This window comes from Stegostoma tigrinum, chromosome 24 (assembly GCF_030684315.1).
Source record: "Stegostoma tigrinum isolate sSteTig4 chromosome 24, sSteTig4.hap1, whole genome shotgun sequence".
In the NCBI taxonomy this organism is placed as follows: Eukaryota; Metazoa; Chordata; class Chondrichthyes; order Orectolobiformes; family Stegostomatidae; genus Stegostoma; species Stegostoma tigrinum.
The window spans coordinates 37,077,236-37,092,046 of record NC_081377.1 but is presented as its reverse complement, the minus strand read 5'-3'; the positions used below and the strand labels follow the sequence as shown (position 1 = coordinate 37,092,046).

The following is a 14,811-nucleotide window of genomic DNA, read 5'->3' as shown; positions in this document are numbered from 1 at the left end:
CCACTGAGCCAAATTCCTGGAACACTCTCTAACAGCATTTGGCTATACCTAAAGCAAATGAATTATAGTGTTTCGAGAAGGTCACTCATCACTACCACCTTCAGGGTGACTAGGGATGGACAAGAAATGCTGGCCCAGTCAGTAACACTTACATCCTGTGAATGAACAAAAAAAATCTTGAGTAGCTCAAGACACTGAATACATCTTAGTTTAAAGCATATGATATTCTCCACTTATTATATAATATTTTGTTCATGGATGCATCACAAAATTGTTTTCACATTTAAAGTAATAGAAGATTTTCTTTCTGCATTTGGGACTGATGCTGTGCTCCCATAGGGGAATACATTTTGGGATATTGCACTTACCTTTAATTTTCCAAGCTATGTTCCCACTGGAATCACAAAATTATCCACATTGTATAATGAAACCTCAAAGTCTTTATTAAAGAATATCTTTGCGATTATGATGTGAAGTTTTGCCTTGTGAAAGCTTGTTGTTGTACTGAAATAATTCTCCCTGAGACAGAATGACCTATAGCTAACATCTTTCATTCAATTATTTTCAACCTGAAAGATGTGTTCAAAAAAATGTTTGTTTCCACTAATAGGAAAGACAACGTTTCTCCATGTCCTTCATCCTCAGACCTAGCGCATCTGCGACATATTTAAACTCTTGAGTTGCAAGAATACTGTGTCACCACATGGTGTCCTTACTGTTCAAAACAACATAACCAACACAACGCAGCAGCTTCGAGAATGACAATAGATGAATTTAGATGAAGTTTTCTTCATGAAGTCAGAACTTCTAAAATACTTTCATGGCATGTGTTTATCTCATAAACAAGCTAGGATTGAAAGAATGAGTAGTTGAATGTCATGAGAAATGATAATGTCAAGTGTATAATAGCATATTTTGTTTCTATAAGGTTAAAGAAGAAATTCAAACAGACTAGAGCCATCTCTGCGAAGTCTCCAGGGAATGAATATAAAAACAACAAGATGGCCTCCACCACAAAGGATGCAGCTGGGTCAAATTCTGCACCTTGTTCTTCTGTAATGAATCCATCAGGAAGAACACGGAGTTCTGATTTTCAGCAATATTATTCAATGGGTAAGTATTAGCATTTCATTATGTTTATGTAAGTGGCACATACTACAGCATGTATTTGTCTTATTTAATGAGAACATTATTCTTCTCTGTCAAGTTTGCATCAGATCTTTTTTGAAGATGTTCCAGCTCCCCTTGGTCCGTGTTCTTTAGAACCTGCCTTTTACTGGGTCTGTCCGGCCCTGGCTTCTGTTTCCAATAGGTTTTTCTAGGCAGCAAAACCACTAGTGCTCTGCCATTTGAACCTCAGCTTAAATGAGAAGCCTGGACTCCAATGATGTAATTGGCTGCCAGCCTGCAATTTAAAGAGGACTTTTCTGACCTCATGTAGCTGTCCTTGCAACCATCGGAAAGATTGGGAAGGGAAATGAATGGGTTAAGTCCCTCAATATGTTTTAGCTGCGTTCACGTCCACTCATCCCACTGATCTGTAAAAATGCACTTTTACTTAGTGTACTGGCTGACATGCTGTAGTAATGTGACTTCCATCTTTGTTGTAAGTGTCTCGCATGCAGTCAGTGCCAGCCATTAAATACACATCACTTGAAACATGACGTCAGGATTGATGCAGTTGAAAATATGTGGATTTTCAGAGCAATCCAATGAAAGAAATGATAATGAAGAAACAAAAATACTGCAGTCTGCAACTTAGAATTACTGGATGAGCCAAAATGCCTGTGTGTTTTCTATTCCCTGCTGCTGTGGTAATGAAGAAGTTATGAGAATGGAAAAAATTCTTTCAGTGACAAAGCATTGAAATAGCTGCAGAGTTAAGTTTTAGAAACCTGAACAATTAATAGAAGCAACCATCGGCTAAGTATCGGGGAAAGATGCTACAAGATGTATTGTAACTTAGATTTCATTGAGAGGCAGAAAAGCCAGATGACAGAGATTTTGAATGCTTTGAAAATACACACTGAACCACATATTAATGCGAAGCATGAACAGTATGTGTTCAAAATCTGAGCTCAGGGAGACAATTGATTAATCAGCGCTTGACTATTGATACATCTGGCTGCATTCTGAGAGTTTGGACAACTGAATAATGATCTCAAAGATAGAATGATCTTGGGTATGAGATCATGCTGTGGGAGCTTGTATGCGAGAGCAGAGAAACCTGCTGTCAAGTAAGCTAACAACATGTACAGAAATACTGTGATTATGAGCCATTAACTAGACCATATCAATTGGAGATCATATAGGGGTTTGTATTATGCTCTGATATGGAGGTGCTGGCATTGGACTTGGGCGGGCAAAATCAGAAGTCACACGATACCAGGTTGTGGTCCAACAGGTTTATTTGAAATCACAAGCTTTCATAGCGCTGCTTGTTCATCAGATGAAGTGTATTATGTTGAGAGACACTCCAAGAACAATGGATTGGGAAAAAGGAAGAAATTTTTTTCAGAAGGGCCAGCAAGCAGACAGATCTATACCAGAGAACAGTACGTAAGCATTAACAAGGACTTCATACAAAATGAAATAAAGCATGTCCAGCATTCGGAAAGCAGTGCAAAAAGGTTTGCAAAACTGCAAAAGGCTAAATCGCTTTGCATGTGAGTGCCTGGCTACAAAGAACCAACATCAGCCTATAAAGATGGAGAGATGTTAGCTAATGATTCTTATTTAGCACTCTACACCATATAACAGTTTGGCATCATCAGATCTTAATCCAATAAAATCTAACTGTTGGAATTTTGACTACAGAAAGAGAGTGTCAAGCAAATCTGAAGTATCAGAAAGACACTGCTGCTTCTTGCAACATCATGAGCTTCGCAGACCTGTGCAATGTGGTTCATTCAAGATTGTAACCCAAAAGTGAAGCCCTTGGAGCTAAGATTGAGGCTAAATAACAAAACAATACCTTGCCAAGAGGAGAAATTAATCTGAGAGCCCAATGCAATAAAAAGAATGAAGTTCTGGACTCCCCCTGTAGACACAATCCACTTATGTCAGCTGAAGCAAATCTAAAGCTAACACTAGTAACTTCAAACATGTCAGAAGAGATTTTCAGTATTTTGCAGGACACTAAGCCATTGTCTGTTGAACAGATACTAAACATTTACGAAGATGGCTTACAGGCCTTGCGAAATGTCCTGGTGAACATCATTCTAAAGTAGATGAAAATGTAAGACCAACACAGAATGTGTTGTGGAGAGTTCAAGCTGCCAGCCTAAAAGACAAAGTAGAAGAGCTAGAGAATAGAGAAATAATCAAAGGAGGGAAAACCCTTCTGAACTAGATTACCAGCATGATATCAGAGAAAAAACTTGGAACACTGATGTATACGTAGAGCGAAAGGATCTCAATAAGGCTTTGAAGAGGTCTCACCACTCCATACCAACTACAAAGACATTTTGTCACAATTTTTCAAGCAAAATGTCCTTTCTACCCTCAATATGAAGGATAGTTATTAGCAAGAGAAGCTGGATGGAAACAAAACTTTCTAATTATTTTCTGAAAGCCATGAGAAAGATACTTATGGTTGCATGTACTGTTTGACATTTCCACTGCTCCAGAAAAGTATCAGTACAGATGGGACAAGGTAGTTAGTGATCTTCCCAAAGTAGAAGCCTTTAGGGATGATTTCCTAATCTATGGATGCAGAGACACAATGGAAGAAGCAAATGCAGATCATAATAGAATCTGGTACAACTGCTACAGAGAGCTCACTAGATGAAGCTGAAACTGAACAAGTTAAAGATACCAAGGTGTAGAGCTGGATGAACACAGCAAGCCAAGCTACTTGGCCGCTGTGTTCATCCATCCGTACACCTTGACGTCTCAGATTCTCCAGCACCTGCAGTTCCTACTATCTCTATGATAAAAATACAATTGTGGATAAGATCGCACATGATACTGGAAGGACTTTGTCCAGATGCTGGCAAGGTGCGAACTGTAACAGAGATGCAGCAACCAACAGACAGGAAAGCACTGCAATGATTTGTTGATTCACATCTGTTTAGCAAAGCTCTTGCCTATTTTTCATCAGTGTGACTGACCCCTGTTCAAGGTTGCTACCATTGGTTAAGATATTAGGACACACAAGAAGCATCTTTCACCATAATCAACTGATGGTGGCATTGCCAGTGTAGGGGTGCTATGATGTTAGTGATGATGTCACTTTGCAGTGTAATAACAGGGAGGCAGGACTTGGAGTGGCCCTTATGCAACGAGGACAACCAGCTGCATTTGCATCCAGGATATTCAAGCAAACTAAACTATACTACACGCAAATTGAGGTAGTGTCTGCCTCTTGTCTTTGCTCGTTTTAATCAACACTCATTTGGGAGAAGGTCAGAAATCACATGACACCAGGTTATAGTCCAACAGGTTTATTTGAAAACACAAACTTTTGGAGTCTTGCTCCTTCTGCAGGTGTTACTGACAGGCAGTATCAGTCACAGAATTTATATGTAAAAGATCAAAGAGTGACACCATTGATGAGGATGTACTAAACAAAGCTAAGATGCTGAAAAACCTTTAATCATTCAGATTAATCAATTAAATATCAAACAATTAAAACCTTCTAACTGATTAAAGATTTAACAGCATCTTAGGTTTGTTTAGTACGTCCTCACCAGTGGTGTGACCCTTTGATATTTTACTTATAAATTCTGTGTCTGTTACTACCTCTGTCACTAACACCTGAAGAAGGAGCAAGACTCCGAAAGTTTGTGCTTTCAAATAAACCTGTTGGACTATAACCTGGTGTCGTGTGATTTCTGACCTTGTCCACCCCAGTCCAATACCGCCACCTTCACGTCATTGTTTGGGAGAGACACAATGACAGTGGAGTCTGGCCACAAGCCGCTTCAAAGCATCTTCAGCAAACCACTTCTACCTACTCTAAAGCATCTGCAAAGAATGTGACTTTGTTTGCTGTAATTTCATCTGGACGTGAAAATACAAGCAAGGGAAATAGATGTACATTTGATGAAATATTATCAAGACCAGTACTCCTTATGAAGAAGGTTGAGAATGCTGCAATAGAGTGTGAAGTCATCTAGATTCAATAAGATACAACAGCTCAATATGCTCTGGAAGTCATTAAACCAGCAGGGGCATTGAATCTAAAAGACAAGCGCCTGGCTCAAATCAAGTACAACAGGCAACAAGATGCAACTCTGTAAGTATTGCAATAAGTAATGATGAAGGGTGGGCCTAAAAGCAATAAGAACATACTGGTTGCTATAACTGTGAACTCCCTGGACATACAGGGATGAATTGACAGCCCAAGGTAGAATGAAGTGACTTCTGGAAGAAATAGACTAATTAACCTAAGGAGAGGAGAAAAGAAATGCTGAAGCACACGTGCAACAAGGCATGATGGAAAACGAAAGAACTGCAGATGCTGTAAATCAGGAACAAAAACAGAAGTTGCTGGAAATGCCCAGCAGGTCTGGCAGCATCTGTGAAGAAAAAAATCAGAGTTAATGTTTTGGGTCCAGTGAGGACCCGTGGGTCTGAGGAAGGGTCACCGGACCTGACTCGTTAACTCTGATTTTTTTCTTCACAGATGCTGCCAGACCTGTTGTGCATTTCCAGCAACTTCTGTTTTTGTTTAAGGAAGGCAAGAGAAATGCTGTGATGATCAAACATGAGCAGTGCGGTTAAGCACCACATCATCTCAAGTTATATTTATAAGAAATTTTTATTTTATTTATTGCAAAAATATACATTATTCCTAAAAGGAAATCTTTATGTACATAGTTAATGTAACCATTCCAATCTATACTGTCATTCATTACAGAAAATGAAATAAACATGGGCATTCGTCTTTCTCTATATTTACAATTAAACTCTTGACATTTAGCTGAGGCATCTGTAGGGTTCCGTTGCTGAATGGACTTCCTGCTTATCTTTGGCAGAACTACCTTACATGGCTCTCTCTGATGAAGGGTCTAGGCCCGAAACATCAGCTTTTGTGCTCCTGAGATGCTGCTTGGCCTGCTGTGTTCATCCAGCCTCACATTTTGTTACCTTACATGGTAGTCTTTCTTCATTGTGCCTTGGAGGCAGCTGCACCAAGCTTTATTACGTCCCTGAGCATGTAGGCCTAGACTTTGAAATGTACCAGTCTGCAACACTCAGTCAAAGACCAGCAAGTTTCAGGCAGATCAAAGACCATATTTCACCACATTGATGGTCCTCCAGGCGCAGGTGATTTTGGTGTGCGCCCTGGGAAACAGACCGTATAGCACACAGTTTCGTGTCACGGAGCAGCTTGGGACGAACCTTGACAAAAACCGTTACATTTCTTCCCAGACTTACTTTGCATAGGCACATGGATGTGTACGACAGTCTCGTCCCCCTGCAGCTACTTCGAGGGCAGTGTGTGGTGGCGCAGAGACCCGAGACATGCATGAAGGATCTCACAGACAGAGCCCTTCTCACCACCAGCCAAGCAATGTCCTGGTGCATGCTGAAAAGCTCTAGTGATGAGGCATTCTGCCAAATGACTTTAGCAGTCTGCACATGGAACCAGCCAACATGACCCACCCTCTCCTTTTCCTGAAGGATCTCAAGGACACTACATGCTGACCACTGCTTGATGGATCTGTGGTCAAAGGTGTTTTTCTTCAAAAATTTCTCCACGAAAGACAGGTGATGGGGACAGTTCAATTACTTGGAGTGTTCCACAGCAATGAGGCCAAACCTATCCTTCGCAACACCAGGGACAGGTAGAATCTCAGAATGTAGTGACACTTGGTGCTTGCGTACTGAGGGTCCACACACAGTTTGATGCAGTCACACACGAAGGTGGCCATCAGGGTGAGGGTAGCATTGGGTCTATTTTCTCTCCCCTTGTTGAGTTCTTTATATACAATGTCCCTTTGAATTTGGTCCATCTTCGATCTCCAAAGGAAGTGAAAGATGGCCCAAATGACTGCAGCGACACAGGCTCAGGTAATAGGCCAGACCTGCACTATGTACAGCAACAGAGAGTACTCACATCTGATGACCAGGTTTTTTTACCTGCATTCGAGAGGGACCAGTGCTCCCATCTGCCTAGCTTCTGCCTCACTTTGGTGACACGCTCCTCCCAAGTTTTGGTGCATGCCTCAGCCCCTCTGAACCAAATACCCAGCACCTTCAGGTAGTCTGTCCTGACGGTGAAGAGAATGAAGGATCGGGCAGCCCAGTTCCCAAAGAACATGGCCTTGCTCTTGCCCCTAATAACCTTGGCATTTAAGGCCAGTTCACATTGGTTGCAGATGCTCAAGAGTCTCCTCACTGTCTGTGGATCCGAGTAGAAAACAGCGACATCATCCATGTCCAGAGAGGCTTTGACCTGCAGGCCTCTGCTGCCTGGAATAGTCACCCCTCTCAGGCTCGCATCCTTCCTGATGTACTCGGCAAAGGTCTATATGCAGCATACAAACAGCACGTTAAAGAGTTGCTTTCATATAAAATTCCCAGACAAAACATGGATGTAACTTTGATTAGACCACTTCACTCTCACAAGAACTGATTATCTTCTCACCATCAACAACTAAACTGACTGTTGGAAGTTAGATCAGTTGACATCAGTGACAACAGTAGAATGCCTGAAAACGGGCCAGTCATTGCGATGAGCAGCAGTGGTCCACAATTTATGAGTGAAAAATTCTAATGGTTCTTATATGCTTGGGAAATTCACGACTGCACATCATCTCCATGCTATCCCCAAACACTGCAAAGGCTTGAAGCCATTGAAAATTGACCAAGAATTTACAAATACATCAAGAAAATTCAGCACAGATTTGCACAAGATAGCCTTAGAGTAGAGAAATATGTCTACTGAAGGCGTGGGAAGTAGTTCAGCTGAAGACGCATCCAAACAAAATTTTCCAGTAGCAAAATTTACAGAAGCCAGAGGCAGTGAGACATAAATGACGAAATCGAGGTGAAACTGCAGAAAGACAAATTTCGCTTTGATAAAACTGTCAAGACATTGCCAGGGCTGAACATTGGAGAGCTAGCCAGAGTGAAAATGTTCAACATTCCCAACAAAAGTCAGCTCACGTGGCAACTTGGAATGTGTGTAAAGCTGTTGTACTGTGAGCATATGCAGTGAATGTGGATAGCCAGAAATGTTGTCATAATCATAGACAAATAGGTACAAGAAGCTGTTCTGCAGTTCCAGGTAGCAAATCAGGAAGAAATAATTTCACCACCTGCGCAGAGTACAGAATGATCATCAGTCTTAAAGTTTCACTATTTCCCAGCAACTGAAATCGCTCTGCAACAACAGTCATCATAGCAATAGCACTCATCATAGGACCAACACTCCCTGGAGAGGGAACATCAACATAAGAATGAGGAGATATTAGAGAAACAGCCAATGGAAACTCACATGCATACTGTTAGGAGAGCTGCATAACTTTAAAGATTTGCCAACAATGCATGTGCAGAGAGTGATGAATGTAGAATTGACTAGAATTAACCCTGTTTGTTAATGAATGTTAATTTTCTTTGTACCCATGAATATAGAATTATTTACATAACCTGTAACTGTGAGTGCAAGGGATAGTGCAAGAATATGTTTCACGGAAGAGGGTGATGTTTGAATAAATATAATTGTCCTTAGTGTTGGCTACTGTAGCCATGTGACCTCTCATTTCTTTCTCTAAATGCCTTTGTGTGCTGTGTGCTGTCTTTGGTAGCCTTTAAAAACATGGCACTTGAAACACAACTCACCCTGCCCTGAACCTAGCTGAAAGATTTTCTGTTAATCTTTTGGATCACTTAGGCTTTTCTAGCAGGTCAGCAATTTTATTGACTCAACAGCTGAGTTGTACGCAACAGGAAAACTCCAAGTTCATTCACTAATCTGTGTCAGTTATCATACTATACTCCTGCCCTAGCTATTGCTGTTCCTTTCAGTACCCTGAAAATAGTGGTGGGCATGATGGCAGGAAATTATTCCTACACCTGGTCATAGTTTACTAACTCTTGCTGTACATGAATATTGGATGAGGGTAGGATCATGCTTGGATGCCCTACACATTTGAATAGCTTCTTGATGCTAATTGTTAAACTTCCTACATGATGGGTGCCTACTTGAATAAGGGAACAGAGAGTAATGAGTGCTAGCGAAACCATATTTTACTAAGAAGCCACTTCCCTTGTAAGTAAAGAAAACAGATGAATTACTTCCTTAATAAATGAGAGTTGGAAGTATTTGGGGATGGTGTTTCTGGATGTTGTTTCTCAGATGACAGGAGAGCCTTGTTTTCTCTGTTGCATGCCAGATCCTGTTTCAAGCATCCTTCTGAAAATTCTATTTACAATTTGCAAGAATCAACACCCTACAGTGACTGAGGATCATTCACTTATTATTCCGTTTAATCAGTGTAGGATGACTCATAGACAAGTTCATCATTAGCTCCAGTCAGAACAGTAATAAAGTGGAGAACCAGCTTGGACTTGAACTAAAGCTGCTTTAATTATATGAACCATTTGCTACTGTCACTAATTTCCGATGCACAGTGCAGTGTCAAACTAAAAATATTGTAGCGATAAACTACAGTCAGGTACCAGAAAGACTCAATAGATAAAAACAAATGCTCTTGCCTTTGGTCTTTGCAAAGCCCATAGTTTGTTTGGAGTTGCTGCTGGCTGTACAAGGTAAGTACATGAGGAATCACTGGAATTTAATCAAATATAAAAACTGCATTGAGGATTGTTATTTTTAATAAATGTCTGTACCAGCTAGTGTACTGTTAAGAAATCTACTACAGTTGTCTGTGCTTGTTCCTGATATTCATCCATAAGACTTGCCCTGTTTCTCTTTTGCCTGGTTTTAAAGTTGGCACCAAGTTTGCAATTTTTACTACAAGTTACAAGAAGTGTATACATGAAGAAGTTTACACATCACTTTAAGCTTTGAATGGAGCTATAGACAAAACCAGTACACACCAGGTTAACTGTGGTCCAAATACAGTGCCGCAAACTCAATTTCACATTTCTTTAAAGGGCACATGGGCTAAAAATTGGAAATGGCCGATTTGTATGAGGCAAGATCAAGATGCACAATTATTTATGCCCAATCAAGGTGATGTGATCAGCACGCATTCTGACAGCCCAGTTCCATTATTGTGGCATGGAACACAGCATAAACTATGCTGCATGCGCAACAAGAGGCACAGGATCATTTGAGGTGAGCATGAGCCAAAATTAGCCTGCAGGTCTTGAAGCTGGTGTGCACCTCTGTAACAGAAATGGAACTGTTTCTGAAAACTGTGTGAGCTCCTCCAGACACACAATACTGTACTTGCACCAGATCTCTCACAACGATGAAAGCCAGAACCACCTCACCAGAAAGTTCCATTCTGATACATTTAAACAGTGCTAGAGGGTATTCCTTCTGCAGTTGAACACTTGATCAGCTGAGTGTATTTAAGAGAGATTTTAAAAGGACCTGCTCGGTCCAAAATGGCAGATATACAGCCAAATCAGCACTTGATGCTGATTAACATCATGATTGCTATGTAGTTCTGAAGCATGTATAACATGGCTGCACAACTCTGTTCCAAATACTGTGATCAGGACAGACCACCAGCAGCGGTCTACACCATTTTTATCTTTTCCAGGCAACTGTGCAAAGCCAAATTTTGCAACTAACTTTATTTCACATTTTCTTTCCAGGATTATTATATTGCTTATGTTTTACTCTTCACATTTTAAGTTTTCATAGTTTGTAAATAGCAGGTTGAAGAAGTTGTTTCCCTGATGGCTGATTAAATGATTGAACAGGAAATGGTAAAGGAGCAACATTAACATGTGATTTTGGGATTTTTTAGTCATGAAGATTCCTCGACCATGCTTCAAACTCAGCTAGAAAATCTACATTCTGATTTTTAAGAATCTAAAAGCAGAAGAAATGCAGTGAATGGGAATCATTGGAGGCATGAGTCTAGCACTAATGTATCAGCAAGAGTTATTTATGATTATCAGTTTTTCACTTGTAAGTGAATATATAATTAGATTAGATTCCCTACAGTGTGGAAACAGACCCTTCGGCCCAACAAGTCCACACCACCCCTTGGAGCAACCCACCCACAACCATCCCCCTATAACCCACACACCCCTGCACACTATGGGCAATTTAGCATGGCTGATCCACCTCGCCTGCACATCTTTGGACTGTGGGAGGAAACCAGAGCATCCGGAGGAAACCCACACAGACATGGGGAGAACATGCAAACTCCACACAGACAGTTACCCGCAGCTGGAATTGAACCCGGGTCCCTGGCGCTGTGAGGCTGCAGTGCTAACCACTGAGCCACCGTGCCACCCAATTATGAGAGACGAAATACTGCTGAATTTTCATTGAGTACTTTCCTGATGGCCTTGCCTCAAACAGGTTAGTCCATCGAGGACTCATCCACAGAGTGCACCATCTTAGTGTAAACGGTAGGAAGTCAGGGCCAGCTGGTTGAGGCACAGGAGCAAGTGAACTGGCAGGGGAGCAGATATGCAGTCATGAAAACAGAGGACAACTGCTGCCTCTGTTATGTTGCCAAGGCTGAAGTTGACGGAGTTGTCATGGAAAATTTCACTACGATGCTGAGTGCTGACCGCTTTTTTGTTGGATAGAAAAGCCCTCATATTCTGTAAAAAGTCTTCAGGTAACTTGATTTCTCTATGCATTGTATGCAGGTTTTCTGTTGGGCTGACTCAAGTATTTCCATATGAACCACCTTCTTAGGTAGATCAGACTAAATTTCTGTGCAACAGAACTAATATGTGGCCTTGCCCTCTGGTGAATCTGTGGCATCTTATCCTCCTGCTATAGCTCCTGTGCACTTGTATCTGGTGGACAGTGTATGTTGATCTGTCCTGTATCCTACCCTCAAAATCTGGAATTAAGAGTCTAATGATGACCGTGAATCTTTTGTTAATTGTTGGAAAAACCCATCTGGTTCATTAATGGCCTTTAGGGAAGGAAGCTGCTTCCTTACCTGGTCTGGACTACATGGACTCCAGATCCACAGCAATGTGGTTGACTCTAAACTGACCTCTGGGTGGGCAATGAATGCTGGCCCAACCAGTGACACCCTGATTCTGAGAATGAATTAAAGAAGAGTCTACATAGTATCATTATCTGGACTGCTACTTGCAAGAATAAGGTCAAGTTATACTTTGTACCTCAAGCACTGTAGTCCACTTTCTCCTCTGACTGAAGGGCCTCGATATTCTAAGCAGCCGAAATGAAAGACAAAAGAGTAACCGTGGTATGAATGAGAACAAAAGAAAAGAAGTGGGTGTCTGAAATTTGTCATGCACAGTATATTGGTTGAGGGAGAGGTTGAAAGCGACAGTGATATTTAAAAAAATATACCTAGTGTCTCCAGCACCTTCACCCTACCCTTCCCATGACAGCCAGGATGCTTTAAACAGAAATAGAGGATGCATGAGCTGTTTTGTTTTCCTTCCACTGGCAGCTTCTTGTTTGTTGTTGTACCAGCTCTCCTGTGGGAAAGAGTCAACTGTGTTAGTTAAGTGTTTGGAGAATGTGTCTGATTCAGTTGAGCTGCTGAGCATAGGCATGTGAGATGGAACTTGTGGGTAAATGAAGTTTGTGATAGTTTTAAGTTTGTGAATAAATCATAATGATGTTCAATAAAGTATGGTGCAATGATTGCAGTACTGTGCAGAGATCTTGTGGAAAGGGAGTGTTGTAAGTCCTTTGTTTATTGAAATGGTTGGTGGCCTGGCTGTGATGAGAAAGTATTTTAGCAGATTTCTTATCTTTACAACTCTTAATAGATCATTGATTTTATTTCCCCCTCTGGAGCCATATTATTGTGGCATTTCTTTTAATATTAATTTCCTCATTTACCCTCCTCCTTCTTCCTCCAGTAGACAGCTTGAGAGGTGGGGAGATGCAGTTAAGGGAGAACAGTATTCCTATTTCACTTCTCTCATGGCAGCAAATCACCAACACAACATCAGAGGGACATTGTATCTCCTGTCTCCCTCCTTTAGCCATGTCTTCCATAACTTGGACTCCTAATTTTACATCTGCAGTCCCTTTAAGAAATGTTGCCTGCCCGTAAGTACCATCCTGGTGCCTCCTCCCAACACCAAAGGAGTAGAATGGTCTAAACTGGCTGCAGGCACAGATCGTTATTATTGACTTGCAGCATGGATTTTGTTTCCATTGGTACCATCTGATGCAGGTAGTCTGCAAATTCCCCACCCATGTATCCATTTTTACACATAATTCAATTCATAGTCCAGTGACTTCAGGAATGAAAGGGTAAAGCTGTGCTAAACTATAACCTCTGGGTAAATCAACTAACCTTTTTTTTGATCCGACCATGTTGAGTGTAAAATTTGCCATGGCCTGCGCAAGCTTGAGTGCACTCATTCAATACGGGGAGTTGATGTTGATTGCGGACTGTTCAGGTGAAAACATTGAGTTGACAGTGGCAACATACTGAGCCAAGATTATTGCATGCTTTTCACATCAATTAGGCAGCTGTTGCTGTAGAAAGGATTTGGTCTTCTCAGAAGAATAAACAAGTGTGATAATCAGTGTAAAATAATGTTTAAGAGAATCTAAGAACAAAATATGTTTTTAAAACAATGCAATCAATATATGTGTATTTGCATTTAATCTGTAGGTTATTGTACTACGATTGTTTTAACTTTTCTTCAGTTTTTATAGATGTTTGGATGGCAGTGAAAGCAGGATTTAACGTTCCACTCAACGTGCCTGTTCTCATTGTTGCGTTTTGAATGTATAAGTACTGGATAACTCAATTGAACAAAGTCTTGCACTTCAGGCAGTTGGGTCCTGGGTTTGGATGCCTGCAGGATTCACTCAGCTATTTATTCTTTCAAAGATGATAATCTATGTTAGAAATGGGAGATGGAGTGGTCAGGGGTGGGTGCGTTCTTGGGAAAATGCAGTTTGTTTCACAGACTGTGCATAGTTTTGTAAATACTGTCTTCAGGTACTTTTGGGGGTTGCCAATAGAAGCGAAAACCAACACAATCTAATGCTACTAAATATCTAGACAAAATACTAATTAAATTTATCGTCCCTTTGTCGATTGGTCTGTTAGACAATGACAGAAGTCACACAGTTGCTTTCTTAGTGAGAGCATTGCATGCAATTATCTGTTAAGTCTCTCTGGCCAAATTACTCCTGAGACCACACAACTATCTTGCACTGAATTTACCCAACTCAAGCATCACTGCAGTTTGTACAAAAACAAATCCTATTCAAGTGTAAACAATTGAAAGCCTAAATGGCTGGTAACAGTTAAACGTGAATTCCTTCATATGGAGGGAATTAAAAATAGAAAGCCAGCCTCGGCATAAGTAGTTTAGAAGGGGCGCACACCCTCCATATTTTCCCTCTCATTGCTCCTCACTGAAGATAGCATCTTGATTTAAAGAACAAATCCATAGTTAGTGGTCATTGGTAAGCTATCATGGAAGTACCAAAGCCATATCAAGTCTTGCTTTCACACAGATACAGGGTTCATTGGTTAGCTGCCTAAGTGGAGAATATAGCTGAGTTTTCATCTTCATAACACAGACATGAATTGAACCAAACTGTCTTGCTGACATTGCCATTAACGTTACTCAACTCAGGGATTGCATCTAGGCCTTCCTGATCTGGGTTTGGATGGCCTGATACCTAGTGCACTTACCCAAAGAGAAACAGCTGTACTTAGTGCTCCTTTTAAAACAAAATTC

At 40.9% G+C, this 14,811-nt stretch overlaps 1 protein-coding gene across 12 annotated transcripts in view; it reads left to right on the top strand.

Moving 5' to 3' along the window:
* si:ch211-15d5.11 (nuclear receptor coactivator 7) overlaps nucleotides 1-14,811 on the top strand; it is a 342,600-nt gene that overhangs the window by 258,868 nt on the left and 68,921 nt on the right. For 9 of the 12 annotated variants that reach the window (XM_059654356.1, XM_059654355.1, XM_059654357.1 and 6 more), the window contains one exon: nucleotides 929-1,113. In XM_059654356.1, the coding sequence (XP_059510339.1) occupies nucleotides 929-1,113 (185 nt within the window). Of the gene's footprint in view, nucleotides 1-744; nucleotides 824-928; nucleotides 1,114-10,071; nucleotides 10,256-14,811 lie in introns of those variants that run through there. The other 3 variants (XM_059654363.1, XM_059654366.1, XM_059654365.1) reach the window with 3 other exon arrangements.